The sequence below is a fragment of the Brugia malayi genome (assembly GCF_000002995.4).
Source record: "Brugia malayi strain FR3 genome assembly, contig: Bm_v4_Chr3_scaffold_001, whole genome shotgun sequence".
Classification (NCBI taxonomy): domain Eukaryota; kingdom Metazoa; phylum Nematoda; class Chromadorea; order Rhabditida; family Onchocercidae; genus Brugia; species Brugia malayi.
This window is the reverse complement of record NW_025062477.1, coordinates 10515831-10533154: the sequence shown is the minus strand read 5'-3', so window position 1 is coordinate 10533154 and position 17324 is coordinate 10515831. Positions and strand designations below refer to the sequence as shown.

General features: G+C 21.2%; 1 protein-coding gene and 1 non-coding gene across 2 annotated transcripts; both read right to left on the bottom strand.

The window, feature by feature from the left end:
- Positions 1 to 11290: 11290 nt before the first annotated feature.
- Positions 11291 to 11372, bottom strand: Bm14601. Its single transcript has one exon. It is a non-coding gene; the product is annotated as a tRNA-Leu (tRNA).
- Positions 11373 to 15367: 3995 nt separating this feature from the next.
- Bm10168 (Uncharacterized protein) lies at positions 15368 to 16039 on the bottom strand (the record flags this gene model as incomplete). Its single annotated transcript, XM_043080776.1, has 3 exons — positions 15368 to 15474; positions 15681 to 15761; positions 15946 to 16039. 3 exons carry the CDS (start codon positions 16037 to 16039, stop codon positions 15368 to 15370), a joined length of 282 nt encoding a protein of 93 aa, XP_042936710.1.
- Positions 16040 to 17324: the final 1285 nt, after the last annotated feature.

The window sequence follows — 17324 nt, the reverse complement described above, 5'->3', positions numbered from 1 at the left end:
TTAAAAAAAAATCAATAATATTGTTTGAAAATTAAAATATTGATGATCAAAATTTGTTTGCATTATAGTAACATTAGAAATTATTCAATCAAAATTATAAATTTGACAAATATTTGAACAACTAAATATACCTTTTAAATTTATCTATCAACTATTTCAAATCATTCTGTCTTTTTTACCATTATTTAATTTAATGTTTAATTTCAAATTTTTATTATTTACTCATAAAAATTGTCTAATTTAAAGCGAAGTCAAGAAAAACAAAATAGTAAACAAAAATTGAAAGACTTTTTATTGTATTCGTTGCAAAATTTGTCATTTTCTAAAATTATATCTCTAAAATTATATTCCTAAAATTATATCTCTAAAATTATATTTCTAAAATTATATCTCTAAAATTATATTTCTAAAATTATATTTCTAAAATTATATTCCCAAAATTATATTTCTAAAATTATATTTCTAAAATCTAAAAATATTTTGCAATATTTTAATAATAATTCTTTTGATACATTGTATTATACAACAATATTTCAAAAGAAAAGAGTTTTTTTTTTTCTGATATTTTTATATGGGATAATTATTATAATTATTATTAAGTACTCAGTAGTTTCTTTTTGAAAAGTGTAAATCAAACAATCGTTGCATTAAAAATGCATTAGAGTAATAATTACAATAATTATTATAAATAATTTAAAAATTCCTATAGAACCATTCTAACTTAATAATAATTAGTAATGTCAATTTATTAACACAATATGATAATAATTGATAACAATAATTATTTAACACTGATAATACTATCAATTATCATTTCACATTATATTACAGAGATAAAATTTTACCGTAATCATTTGAGACATTTTTAAATGCATTAATATTACTTATCATAATTAGTACAAGTTATTCCTAGTTTTTCTTATTCATTGAAAAAATTTAAAAAAAAAAAAAACAATTTTAAATTAAAAAAAGAATTGCATTTTGGGAAAGTTTTATGTGATAAGAAATGTTACAAAATTTTAATAATAAAAATAAATTGATTTAATTTTTAACGAAAAAAGAAAAAGTGTGGAAAAAAATTTATATAAATTGCACTTTTCCACTTTTTTTCATCCTCAAAAATATATAAATAAAAGTAATAAATTTAGGAATAAATTTTACAATTGAAAATTTTAATCTAAAAATGAAAGACCATAGAAGCGTTATCGAATTGAATTCAATGATTGGAAAAATTTTTTAAATTTGAAACGAAATTTTGTTAACACTATGTCTTCCATCCTAGTTTTTTTTTTTTTTTTTTCAAATTTATTCTCAATTTTGATTACATTTTCTTTTGAAACTATAATCAAACTCTTTCACTATCAGCAGTTTAATGATATGTTATATTAAAATCTATTTAATTTGATTAAAAAAAAAAATTAATTAATTAAATAAGATTGAGAGAGAAAGCGAAAGAGAATGATGGACGAAGAGAGAGAAGAAAAAAAGAAACTAAATTAGATGTTTGTCGGTGGTATGACAAATTCAAGAAGTCAAGGACAAATATTCAAGCGATGAAATCAAACCAAATAGTTAAAATTAAATAATTTGCGACAATTTCATTCAAATAAATCATTCAAAAATCGACAGTGTATGTGTGTGTGTGTGTGTGTGTGTGTGTGTGTGTGTGTGTGTGTGTGTGTGTGTGTGTGTGTGTGTGTGTGTGTGTGTGTGTGTGTGTGTGTGTGTGTGTGTGTGTGTGTGTGTGTATGTGTGGTGTATGTGTGTATGTGTATGCATGTCTATATTTATTTGATCGAATTAAATTAATTTAAAAAAAAAATAAAATCAAAAAATGAAAAAAAAAAAACACTAAAAGATAACAGATAAAGCTAAACATAAATAATTTGATATCAATTTCAGATATTTTATTAATTTCTATTATTATTAATTTTTTTTTTCTTCTCATCCTTTCACTTTTCACATTTTATTATTCATAATTTATGAAATTATTCAAAATTTTATGCTTTTTAATAATTTAAATACTAAGAATAATAATAAATATGATTAAACATTTTTGCGAATTAAGAGGAAAAATGTTTCAGTTTCGATGTAATTTTCACAAAAAAAAAATTTTTTTTTTCTTTTACAATTAATAATTATTTACTTAGTTGTTCATTTTAAAATGCAAATTATTTCTCTGATAAATTTAAAATTAAATCAAAATACTTAAAATTTGTTTGCAACTTATTCGTTTTGATTTTCTTAAAGTTAGATTAGTTAAGAAATTAATGAATCGTTAAAAATTTTTTTCTCATTCACAAATTTTCCCATTTTACAATGATAATCTGAATGCATCTAATATTTTATTAGCTGATATATTTCTATGTTCGACGTTCCTTTTTTTATGTTTTATCATTTATCAGTTTATCAAAGCATTTATCAGTTTATCAAAGACTGTAATCTAAAAACGAACAATTCAAAAGTATTTTACAAATATACTTTTCTAAAGCGTTTATATTCCAATTCTCAGAAATTAAATTTCTAAGAAAAAAAAAAATAATTTAAAAAATTTTAAAAACCATACACTTTATAAATATTCATATATTCAATCATTTGCAAAATTATTAACAGAAATGAATAATATTATAAAAATAAATTATTATATAATTATCAAAGTAAGAAACATACTAATATAATATAATTTATAAATCATTTGCAAATATTTTTCTTTCTTCGATTTTTTTCTTCGAGATTTATTATCGAGATTAGAAGATAATAATCATGAATTATTATCAATAATAATAGTATCATATAAATTATGATATTGCAATACTTTTTATCAGTGTTAAAATAGTAATAAAAAAATAATAATATAAATAATATTATGATAAATATTAATGCTAAGTAATAATAATAATGATAATAGTAGTAGAAATGGCAATAGTAATAGATGCTACTGATAAATTGATAAAACAATGATAAGATTATCAATAATAATGATAACTTACATTATGCTAAGCATTAAAATTTGTATTTAACTGAAAAAGAAAACGAATCAAAAATGAATAATACAATTCTTACAAAAAAAAAAAGCGTTTACATCAAATTTTGCAAAAAAAAAAGATTAGCAAATGGGCAATTTATGTTAATACGATTAAATCTAAACTGTGAAAAAAAAAAATTAAGCAATGAAAGAGTGATTTTAGCTTTAAATTCATTTGCATATTGCTAACATGAAGCAATGCACTAAAGAGCATAAGAAATAAATGATTGCTTCTTGATCAAATGCTTATCCATCAAATACTGTTTGATTGCTTTTTTTTTTTTTCTTTTCAAATTAAATTACCAATCAAAAAAAAAAAAAAGAAGAAAGGAATATTGATAATTAATTAAAATTTAATTTAATTTTTCAAAAGTTAAAATACTTTGATACAGTGACATATGCATACGTAATTAGCGTTTACGTCTATTTACTTAAAAACTGAAAGTGTTAATTGTAGAAATAATTTTAATGTGATTAAGTTTTGAAAAAAAAATAGAACAAAATAGCATATTTTTTAAATCATATGTAAATGCTTATCTAAATTATATAAAATTAACATTAAAAAAGTTGATACTAAGCAATAATAACATTATGATAACAATAATGATAACAACAATAATAACAGTGATAATTATTATTGCGGCAATTATGATAATAATGATAATAAAAATAATTGTGATGTTGATAAAATGTAGATGAAAAAATTTGCATTAGTATAAATTATTCAATTTAAACAGGAAATCACAATGAATTAATTTCTCATCCTTCCATGATTAAATAATATAATCGATCAGTCAAAAAATTTTAAAAACGTTTTTATAATTTAGTTTAGTTTTTCAATTTTTAAAAAATAACTTTACGATAAATAAATCATTCATTAAATGCTTTTTAAAACTCAATTAAAGATATAATTAAAGTTAACAAAAAATACTCTTCAAAAGTAATAAAATTTAATTTCAAATATTATCAATTGAAATTTGACCGAGATTTTTCTAATCAATCAAATGAATTTATATGAATTATTTTGTAAGTCAAACATTTGAAAAAATCATTCGCATAATTTATTGTATAATTCAATAATAGTTGAAAAAGCAAAGAAATTCACCTAAATAAAAGATATTTTAATTTAATAAAAAATACTCTTAAAGAATAATAAAAATTTCAATAAACAAATAACAAACATATTAATCACGTAAATACGTAGCAGTACGTGAAGAATTTTTTTCAGTTGATTTAAACCAAAAGTAAATTCTATTTATTCCAAACAAAAAAAAAAAAAAAAAAAAATAAGAAAATAAGAAAAGAAACATAAAAAAATCAAAAATTAAAACTGTAAAATTGGTCAAATAAAAAGTTTTTTTCATTCATTTTTTTTTTTTTTTTATTGAAGTACCTGAACAATTATTGGTAATAATAAATATAATTTATTGTGAATTTTCCTCAGCAGTTCATTTTCAATAGTTATATTTACTGTTACAACAAAAAAAATAAAAACCCAAAAAAAAAAAAAAAATGAAAAATGAAAAAAAAAAGGAAAATTGTTATTTCAGAGGAAAAAAAAAATAAGTTTGCTCATTGCTAATGGATGGAAGAAGAAGAAGTGATTATATTTACTTTTTCTTTCTTTCTTTTTTTTTTTTTTTTTCAACCCAAAAGAAATTGCAATATTTAATTGAATTTAATATTAAAAATTAATTGATAAAATGTAAAAAATTTTTTGGGAAAAAAATACGTTTTTTGCTATTAGTTTGTACTTAAAGATTATTTCGAAAAAAATTTACAAAACTAATTAATTGAATTAATTAACTTTATTAATAATTTTATTAAAATTTCTATACTTGTTTACTTATTTCCATCCTCTTTTTTTTTCTTTTAAATAAAAACAAAAAAAAAAAAAAATTATGAAATGAAACATTTTTTGATGGTAACAGAATGTATTATATGATTCAAAAGACCTTTTCATGATAACAAAATATCAATATAAAATATATTGATTGAAAGAAGGAAAAAATGATACAACGGAAGAATTTAATGGAAAACAAAATAAAAACCAAAAACAAAAAAAGAAAACAAAAAAAGGAAAGAAGGAAAAAAACTATAAATTTTTAATTAAAATTAAAATGTTTAATTATAACTGTAACCAATTATTTATTTATTTTTTATTTTTTAAAAAAATAAAAAATTAATGAAATTATGATATATAATAAATTTATGAAATGGTTTATTAAAATTTTATTTCAAAATTTGACATAGTTTAAAAGTATTTCTGAAACAATGCAAGGTTAATTAATTGAAATTTAATTCATCATATATCATTTTATTATTATCAAACTAATAATATACTGAATTAACTGGTTTTAATTGATAGCAACTGCTGAAAATTGAAATAATAACAAATAAATCATCGTTTTGCAATTATATACTAATGTGGAATTTTTGCAAAATTTATTGATATATTGATGTGCTATTTCAAAATTTTTTTTTTTTTTTTTTTTCAATTTAATAAAAGAATTATAGATCACATTAGAGTTTATATAATTTAACTGAAAACTTGTCATTAAATATTATATATTATTTAATTCATACAATATTGCTCACAAACATTAATGGATCTAATATTGTAGTAACATTTATTCTCCAATTAACGATTACAATAATAGCAATGATAAAAATAATAATAATAATAATAAAATAACTAATAATAATAATAGTAATAAACAGTCACAAAAATAATAATAATAAAAATAAAATAATAATAATAATAATAATAATAATAATAATAATAATAATAATAATAATAATAGTAATAGTAATAAATAAACAGTGACAAAAATAATATTAATAAGAACAAAATAACTAATAATAATAATAATAATAATAATAATAATAATAATAATAATAATAATAATAATAGTAATAAATAAACAGTGACAAAAATAATATTAATAAAAATAAAAGAAACTGATAATAATAATAATAATAATAGTAATAAATATTAGTAATAGCCATAAATAAATATTTGGTTAGACTAAAAGAAAATTTTTTCACAAAATGCTCAATTATAAATGTATAATAATTTGCCTTTATTCAACTATTATTGCTGATTGAAACTTGTACTATTTATTATTTAAACATTTTTGTTAAAATTTATAATTTCACTAAAATTGTTCTTTTTGTTCAAATTTTAAATTGAATTGATAGATAGATTGATGATGATGATAATGCAACAACAACAACAACAACAAAAATAAGGAAGAAAAGAATGCAAAAGAAAACAAAATGTATATATATATTTAATAAGAAATAATTTTTAATTATTAAAATTAAGTAATGAATTTCGTATTTGAAAATAAAATAGTTTTCCGTGCGAAAAAAAAAAAAAGAAGACATAAATGTATGGAAGAAAACAAAATTATAGATGGAATAACAAAAAATTTAATTGAAAAATGAAAGGATATAAATAACATTTTTCAATTTGGCAAGCAATGATAGGGCAATCTATTAAAAAATTAAATAACGAACTAAATTATAATTAATTAAAACGATGATTTGAAAAATAAATAAATGAAATAAAAAACGAAAATGCAAGGAAATTAAAAAATGAAAAATTATAAGAAAAGTGGAAGGAAAGAGAAAGAAATGGAGTAAATAGGAAGGAGAGTAAAAAAAAAAATGAAAAATATTTTAAAAATATATATAATAAATTTTTTTTCAATTTTAAAACGAAAATATTAATTTATTACTAAATTGGTTCTATACTCATAATTAAAGAAATTATTTTATTGTAAAATGTTTTAAAAAATGACAAAAGAAAATGAAAAACTGTCAATTAATTATTGTAAAATATATCAAACAATTTTTTTTTTTCTTTTCTTTTTTCTTTTGTATTTTTATTATTTTTTTCAATAATAACTGAGAAAATAAATTTAAAAAAAAAAAAAAAAAGAAAATTGAAGAAAAGAAGAAAACGAATTACTTTTTTTTTTCCTTTTCTTAGCGAAATAATTTAACAAAATGAATGAAAATGATATATTTTGAAACAAGGTGAGAGAGAGAGAGAGAGAGAGAGAGAGAGAATATCAAAAGGAAATGTTAAAAGAAAAGAATGAAAATTTTGTAACGAATCAACCAATCGATCAATCAATTAGCAATCAGTGATTGGTTAGATGGCTAATTTTGTTTTCTTTCTTGTAATTTATTTATTTAGTCTTTTTTTTTTCTTTTTTAATTGTTAAAATATTTAGAAAAATGATTAAATAATACCATAAACAAAAATTTTGTTTTAATTTGTAAATTTAATTTTTCATCATTTCTAATTGCTTGTTTTTGTGATATTTTAATGAACTAATTGCACATTATAATTAAAATTATTTATAAATCAAATAATTTCATGATATATAAATATTTTTTTATTGCAATATTTAATTAATAATTAGAAAAGATAGTTGATTTAATTAAAATATGGTTAATTAATGTATGATGAAAGTAAAATATTTAACTATAACTTACCATAATATTAATTATAGCTTACAACAATACCTAATTAGATACTGTAATAAAAGATGTTTAATTAATTAACTGACATAGTAAAAGGTTTTGAAAATAATATTTTCAATTTAATTAAAATTAATAAGCTAATTTTATCAGTTCTCACAATAAATAAATTTTCAAGTATTTATGATTAATATAAAAAGTTTACATAAAATTGACAAAATTAAAATTATTCAAACCTTTTTTTTTTTTTTTGTTTATTTGTTCAATTTATAGTTGGCACTATGACTTATAATATTTCTAAATATTCCTTCTTTTATAAATTTTAACAAATTCAATTGTACAAAAATGATTATTATAGAATAAAATTGTAAAAATACAATAGCAATTCTTTCTTTTATAAATTTTGAAAAAAAAATTCAGTCATAATTATAAAATAAAATTGTAAAATTATAATAGCAATTGATTTTAATAATAATAATAAAAGGAAAAAGTGGAAAAAAAAAAATTTTTTTTTCCTTTCTTTTTGATGCACTTCAATCAGATGATTGATTACATCATTAAGAAAAAAATTATGACTGATTACATCACTTGAAAAAAATAAAAAAAAAAAAGAAAAAAGTAATTGAATAATGATAATGATTATATTTTAAATATAATAATTATTTTAACCTATGATTGTTATCATGATGCTTCTCACTTTTTTTTTATGGCTAATATTCCAAATATTATTGTTTTTGTTATCAGTAAATTTTATTGATAGATAAAAAAGAAAAAAAATAATAAAACTCTTCTAACATTTGAAAGTACTTTATAATAGCTAATAATATTTATGTGATTATAGCTAATAGCTTTTATCATTATCAAATTATTATCAATAAATATACTTTATCACTTACACTTATAAATACATTTGAATACTTTATATTGCTATGGCTATTTTATTACTTATATTTATAAATATATTTAAATTATACGGACTAAACTATGTAACATATTTCATAACAAATTATAATACTGTAAACAATTTTTATAGTCAAATGTAAATATTATTCGTAGCATTTTTGATAACAAATGTTTCTAACGCTTAATTTACGATAGAAAAATTTTAGATAATTTGTAATTATTACGGAAATATTACATTCTGATAACAAATATTTTATCAATGTTACATTTAATGTATTCACGTAATAGCATAGTAATTTCTAGTAAAAATATCAGTGAATAAATGAAAATAGAAATCGTTCATAAATTGAATGTATTAAAAAAATTATTTGAAAATTTGAAATAGTTAAAATTGTAAAAATTGGTGACAAAAAAAAAGTTAAAATTCAATTATACAATTATAGATAGTCTGTAAAGAGTGATGTAATGTCATATTGAAAATGGTTATCAGTGAAGAAAAGAAAATGATTAACAAGCCATTTTATTTGATCTGTCAGATTGATAATGTTATCACTGATAAGAATCATCTGATCTTCTTTATTTTTTTTCTGATGTTCGTTTCATTGCTTGTTTTTATGTCTATTCACGTTTTCCTTAGACTTTATTTACATTTATGAATCAAGCAAAAAACGATAGAAGAAGTTTTCTTGTAGTTCTTTATTAATTAGCACAAAGAAATTAAAATGATTAATAATTAAATTATAAAAACCAAAAAAACAAAAAGGAATTAGTTCATTGGTCACATTTATGCGAATAGATTTAATATGTAATTAAAAAAATTATTTAAAATTGAAAATCAACGTTTTGTTGTAGAAATTAACAATGCACAAAATTTTATAATAAGAAAAATATTTGAAATAATTAATAAAGCTAAAATAAAACATGTAATATATTGGATGATCAATTATTTATTCATCTTTATTGGTCATTTTTCATATTTTCATTTTCTAAATTTGCAACAAATTCCTATAATCACCCAATTACCCATATCCATATCAATTATTAAATAACGATCAATTAAACAAAAATTTTTTTAAATTTTTTAAAAAATAAATTAGATAATATTATTTAAATTATTTTGAATTTTATGCAACAATTGCAAATAGTATGCTCTATTTGATTACATTTAAGATTCAAATAATGCTATTTTGCTAAACAACCATATAATATCATTGAATTTACTTCAATGAAAGAAATATTTTTCAATTCAAGAATTTTTATTAGTTATTAATTGCATTTTTACTGATAAATTTTTATTAATATATTATTAAATTGAGAAAAAAATTGATGTAATTAATTCATTTATTAGCAAAGTGTTAGTAAGATGTAAATTCTTTAAATAAGGAACACATAATTTATGATATCATAATGTATGTATTATGATTATACTTAAAATTTTTAATAATAATTCCGCAAAATTTATTATTTACTATCAAATATGAATTATAATAAAATGCAAATATAAAATACAGAAAAAACAAAAGAATGGTCTAACTATTATACAAATTAAAAAATAAAAAAAAAAAAAAAACGATTCAAAATTAATATGTCAAATTGATTAGAAATTTGAGGATTATTTTATTATTGCTGTGATTTTTTATCATTTTAATCAAGTTGCTTAATATAGTGAAAATTTTTAGCAACATGTTTCTTTATTATTTTTAAATGTAAGAAAGAAATCGGTTAAACCAATAAATTTAATCAATAAATCAAGATCAAAAATAATGGAAGTAAAAGTTATGTCAAAATGAATGATGCGATTGATGGCAATTGACCATAAAAGTAATGAGAAAATTGTAAAATAAATTTTGCAATAAACGTAGGCTAAAATTTTTAGATAATTAAAAGAGATTCATTAAAAAAAAAGAAAAAGATATGCATAACATATGATTGATTAAATATAAGCTTATAAAATATGCCCAATTATGGGAAAAAATAGCAAATAATTAAACAAATGAATTTAAAGAAAATAAATAATGAAAAATACAAATAAATCTTTTCAAATTGCAATAATTTATTACAACAAATTGATAATTCGAGTTTGAATTGCAACAATTTATTACAACAATTGATGATTTGAATTCAATTACAACCATTTAAATAGAAAATTTGCAACGAAGCAATGAATGTTGATTAATAAATTAAGTCCAAAATAAATAATTTATTGAAAAGAGCTAAGATTTCGTTTTACTAATTTTATCTGAATGCTTTTCAAACATTTCGCTTTTTTTTTTACTAAGAAAATTCTAGAATATGATTGCTTGGAAAGATAAGGGAATGTTTTAAATTGGACTAAATTTACAGTTCATATGAAACCTAGAAATGCTAGCATCCATTTAGATTGGGAGAAATTGGAGAATACTTGGCAGATTATTTCAATTTGTAAAATTTTGTCTAATCATTGCAGTATTATCATTCAAAATATCAATAATGATTTGTCGGATATACTGTAATACAGTAATTTTAAATACTGTAATACAGTATTTTAGTAAAAACTGCGATACAGTAAACTTTATACATATTCAACAAAAAGTATTTTAATTTTAGCTAATACAAATAATCTGAATAAAAATGTTGTTTCATTTCTTATATTTTAGATAATGCAATTTTAAATTTTTGAAAAATAAAAAAAATGAAAAAGTTTGAAACGTATCGACATCAAAGTATAGATTAAATGGGGAATTTCACAATAAAATTTGTTGCTATTCTAAAATTTAGGATTTTTATTTTTTTTGTGAAATTAAAGGAAAACTTGTTTTTCCTACTTTCCAATCATTTGTAGGTAAAAATTTATAATGCATAAATGATTTGGCCGGGAAAATGTGGGGTTGACGAGAGTGGGATTCGAACCCACGCCTCCGAAGAGACTGGTGCCTTAAACCAGCGCCTTAGACCGCTCGGCCATCTCGCCCACACCACAATGCAACTCTTTCTCGTCTCACAAACTTTTTTTTTCTTTTGTAGTATTTTTTTAATTCTTTTAAATTCTTTTAATTCTTTTGTAGTATTTTTAATTCTTTCAATTATAAAGTAAGACAAAAATTAATAACACGAGAAATATAATTACTTTTCTAATTAATTAGTAATTCTTGAAATGATTTATCAAAGTTTTATAATTCGAATTATCACTTTTATGTCTTCATGCAATAATTTTGCTCATATTGTTCAAATTTTTTGATTTCTTATTACAAAGTTAATCAAAACTTGAAATTTATTTTGAGAATAGTCGAAAATTTTTCAATTATAAATTTTAAGAATTTATACTTTTTTTTTTGAAAATTTATTAGACATAATCAAATAGTTTGACGTGCTAGTGTTTATTTTTTTATTTTCCAATTAATTGTATTCATCTAAAATATGATTTTGTTCACAGTCAAACAAACTTTTTCTCACCTAATTCTTTGATCTAATTATTGATTAAGTCAATTTCTTCTTTTGTTACTATTTAAAGTATTCTTTCCGTCTAGGAGAATTTTCTTTCTTGACATAATTTTTTTTTTCTTTCAATTTCTGGTAATTAGGAAAAAACTAGCTTCATCAATCTTGACATCTCTTATAACTGTAATTTTTGTACCTGTAATTTTTCATTTATATATATATTTATTAATTTACTAGACGTAATGATCAATTAGTTTGATGCATTGGCATTTATTTTTTGATGTCAATATTTCGAGTCTTACTTAAAAGTTGTAACAATTTTATTAAAAATTTTCCAGTCGTATTTCATAGGTTTGTTTCTGAAATGTTTGATGTATAATTATTTCTAAATTTGCTGTTATTTTCTTCACAAATTTTTGTCTTTTTCTTGTATTACATTATGTAAAATATAAGTTTTTAAATTTGCACCTGAATCAGTTCAAAAATATAATAATTTGTTAGTTTTATGTAAGATTTAAGGAATTGACAGGAAGTTAAATGATAGAAGCACCGATGGAAAATTTACAGTGTGTAAAAAAATTTATTTCTTTTACAATTCTGCTCCTCTTATATACATATATATTATTAAAAATTTCCTAGTCATTTCTTATTTAAGATATTTTTATTTTATATGATGCATAATATTTGAATGCTTTAGGATTTATTTGAAGTTTATATTTTCACAAATACATAGAACTTTTTGGAATAGTTTAATTTTAAACATTCAAAGCACTGAAATTTGTTTAATGATAAAATCAATGATAAAAAATTAGTTTTTGTTGGCAAAAATAAATTTTTTTTGTAATTCAAAATGTCGAATAATCTAAATTTAACAGTGGTAGTTTTCTCCAAATTATGAATGCTACTGCGTTATTTATTTATTATTTTTTATTTTTTTAAAAATATTGCATAACTTTGATGAAAGTATGTTTTTTATTTATTTCTTGGGAAATATAGAATGCATGGGTGAATTATTTACCCACCATTCCTAGTATATATAACCTTAATGCATACGACCAATTATTTCAATATACACTATTAAAAATATGAAAACCTGATCTTCTGCTAGTGATTTTTCTTAATTGGCCTTAATTGAGAAAATTACAATTCAATTTTATAACACAAATTTTTTTTGTTCCTTCAAATTTCCTTTTTTTTGCAACGCTCTTTTGAAAATGAAATACAAATTTTTTACACTTTACAAAATTTTATTTCACATTTGTGAAATGCATAAAAATTCAGCATTTTAATTTTTATGCATTTAATTACTAATTTATTGGGCTAATTTTTGCAAATTAGAAAGAGCTAAAATATTCGTTTTTCTTTTCAAATTATAGAGCAAATATTTTGCACATTAGATATTACATTAATATAATAATGAGATTTATAAAAAATTCATTAAAATGCCGCTAGGAGTTATTAGCATTGTATGTTCAATTGGAATGTTTTTTCTAATTTGCAGCTACTTCTTAAGTTTAAATAATTATATATTTAAAAAAAAAAAACTTTTTACAATAGCTGAAATAGCAGAAAATGAAAAATATCCTTCGTGTTGTAAATGTGAAACGCATTCTAATAATTAAGAAAAATATAAATTGAAATGGCTCAGTTAATAAAAAAAAAAATAATTCGTTTTTGCATATTTTTGATGTTACTTTGTAGGATTATCTGACTATTGAATGAAAATAATTTGAGAAATTTCAGGAAAAGAAATGAGACATTATAAATTTGTTAACTTTTCTTAGATAATTTTTATGATTAATATTTTATAAAAATGAAATTTTTCTTTTCTGTTCAAAGGTTAACTTTTATTTTCTAATTTACTATGGTCAATGTCAATTGTTTCTTTTATTGCTTCATATATAAATCAGTAGTATATGATGATAATGTTATTATTAATTTCTATCAATTATTAAAATAATCTTTTCATTGTTGATTTTCATTGGAGATCATATTTTAGTGATATTTATGAAGTAACAGATAAAAGTGATAAGGATAGATCGAAAGATGAAAGATATACCGAAAAATATTTTATACGATGAAAGAAGCACAACTGAAATAAACAATTATGATTGATGCGCTTTTGGTCTTTTTGCACTGAAGAAGAGCAGATTAATGAATCTTAGAAATTTTTTGAATTTAATTTTATGCAAAGTGTCAAACTATGATAAATTTGACGATGACTCTGCTTTGATGGACAGTGGTCAAAGTTTTATTGGTTTTGTTCAAAATTTACTTTTTAGGAATGAAAAACGAACATTCGAGAATCAGGAAAATGTGGACAAAAACAAGAAGCAACGTCTATAAATTATATTGAAAAAATTTCAAAACGAAACAATTTCTAAAACATACTGCGTTAATGAGTGAAATTAACCGATGCATCCAGACCTAATGTGACCAGAAATGGGTATGGAATTGGGCGATTTCATCTGTAGATTCGGTTAAAAAAATCCATCAAACGAAATTCGGATGATGGCAAAACGGAAAAATGTCGCAGGCATAATGGGTAGTGCATTTTGCCATTCTTATTAAAATCTTTAAAATTTAAACAATAAATTTTAAATCATATTTGCATGAATCCTTTTTTTGAAATTCAATGTACATATATGTTGATAAATTATTAAATTTGGACATAATTGAATATAAATTATTAAACTTGAATAGAGTATAATATTGAATATAAATATAATTTAAATTGCATTATTTGAATGTTTTCTAGGCAACGATTTTTTTAGCAGAGCAATTTAAAATACAAATCGAATTATTTTAATTATTAATTAGCAGTTATATTTTCCATAAATTCGCTCGTTTAATGCTTAAAATTTTTAAGCTTATTTTATTCACTCATTGATTTTCTTATTTTGTTAAAAAACTTTTATTCATAAATTGGAATTTTGTCTTACTTTTACTGCCATTGTTTATCAAACAAGAATAGATAAATCCACATACGTTACTACTTTTTATGACTTATCCAAATTAAAGTTTGACCAATTCTCGAGAAAGAACTAAAAGAGAATATTCTTCTGTAGTAAGAAAAGCTCTCCATGACAACTTAGCACATATTTTGATGGGCAATTGATATCATTCTATATTTAATTTATTTATAACTGTTATTGTACAAATACGATATTGTAAGAGAACAATAAATCTGTTACTGACGTTCTGCAGTTGTGATAACAGCAAAATCATTTACGTACTATTTAGAAAACTTTCGTGATACTAATTGGAGAATGTAGAAAAGTAAAAAAAAAAAAAATGAATAATTTGGATGGCTAATAACTGAAGAATAATAATCCACAATATGTTTAATCCTTGTTATTTATTTTTGTTGTAAAATATTAAAATTGCAAATAATCCGATTTTCTTTTTCTTTTTCGTTTGATTCACCTTTTTCCGATTTCTTTTATTAACAGCCTGATCTTCTCAATATATTGAAATGTGATCTTCAATTAATATTTAATCACTTGTACATTGCACATTTGCAGTTTCCTAATTCCATTTCACCAAGTTAACAGTATCTGCCATCAATAACAGCGGTTTTTCTTTCAAAATAAATAATCTTCCATTTTCCATTGTGTCACAATTCGTCAATGTTGCTGCAATCGTTGTATAGAGATTTTCTCTTTTTTAAATTATTTCTTAGTTATTAAATAATTTTTTTAATTATTTAAATTCATTCTTTCCTCAATAAAAAGAAGTCTACGAATCGAACTAAAAGGAATTGTCAAATTTATCTTAAATCATCTTGAAATCACTCAAAATTAAATAATGCCTAAGTTAATTCCTTATAAAATGAACATACATTCTTCTACTTGCGTTGTCTCCATTAATAAGTAATCATCCCATAACTTGTCAGCTTTATAATCTGTGATAACATCAGCGACTGAAATTATTTGATTAAACTTATAGGCGAGGAGGAAATATTTGAGATTTAAAAGTGAGTCGCTGGCATTCGAATTGAAATCACTTTCTCTTTCCATTTGATCAAAAATCTCGAATAAAGCGGTTCAAATGATGTAGAATACAAGATATAAAGATTATAATTTTACTTAAAAGGAGATGCATACCTATTCCTGCTGCCATTGCTTGCATATTTTGCAGCTGCATCATATTTCCGCCACAATATATAATGAAAGCAAGATACACTATCAACTTTGCCATTTTCGTTGTTTTATCGCAACTTTGATATTTGCTAAAGTACAGATTTCACCTTATTAATATTTTTTATCGATTAACTACGATATTATTTCAATACGATCTGATCTGAATCGCTTTTGATCATCGAATGAATGATTTTATTTTAAAATTTCATTCATTTCAACAATTTTAGCATGAATAAATTTACTGCATTACAATGGCAATTTAACATAAAGCTAAGGGAATTGCTATTCGGAAAGTTACTTCAGTGACTACTAGCGGATTTCAATTTCATAGCTCATTCTAATACAGTGAATTTGTTTTTAAATGCCAAATAATTCTTTATTTATGTCAGGAGAGATCAAGATTTAGCGAACAAAATACTTAATGATAGATACAGTATCCACGAGTAGCTTCATAAAGTTTGAAAAAAAATGAAGTACGAACTAATTGATAATTGAAGATTTACAAACTGCGCTTTTTATACTTTGCGATCCTGTGCATAACCAGTTTAATATTGCAGGTGTCACTCCCTTTTGAATAGAAGAAAGAAGAATGAAGGACTGAATACGACCGGAAAAAAAGGAAAAACGAACTTCTAACCATTAAATTGTTTTGTTCTTACATTACAATCTATCAGCAATCTTTTATCATAAATTGAACAAAAATAACTATTTGCTCTAAATACTTAATTTTGAAATATCCGAAATCAAACTTTCTTCTCTGAAATATCTTCAATTGAAAATTTGAAAACGAATTCTGAGCTATTCTCATTCCAATATTACAAGATTTTTATAATTCCACCGGAAATTTGAAATCTATTTATTTTATTATGGAATATGGGCTAAAATCATCATTAAAACTGTTCAATTAATAAATTACAGCATTAATTTGACACTTATTGTATTATAGTTTAATCTTCTTTGTTCTTAGTTGTTGAAATCAATAAATGAGTCAAATTAAGTGACAAATACTGAGCAAATTCATTTTCATTACTTAAATGCGAGGAAGTCATTATTTATTTTACTTGTGTTTCTTTGGAAAACTTTTCACTGATAGAAATAATATCCAAAAGCATTTTCTTAAATATTGAATAAAAGGTGGGGAATAGTGGAACCAACTAATGGCTGAAGACCTAAAAACAACACATTTTATACTTCAAAAGCGGAAATCCTGAGTAGAACCTGTGATATCTGTAGATGTATTCAAACTACCTATGGTTTTGCTGTGATTTTGCATTTCTCGAATCCACTAGATGAAAGACAAAGTGTAAATTGAATCGAATAAGTGATGAGATTTATGACCACAC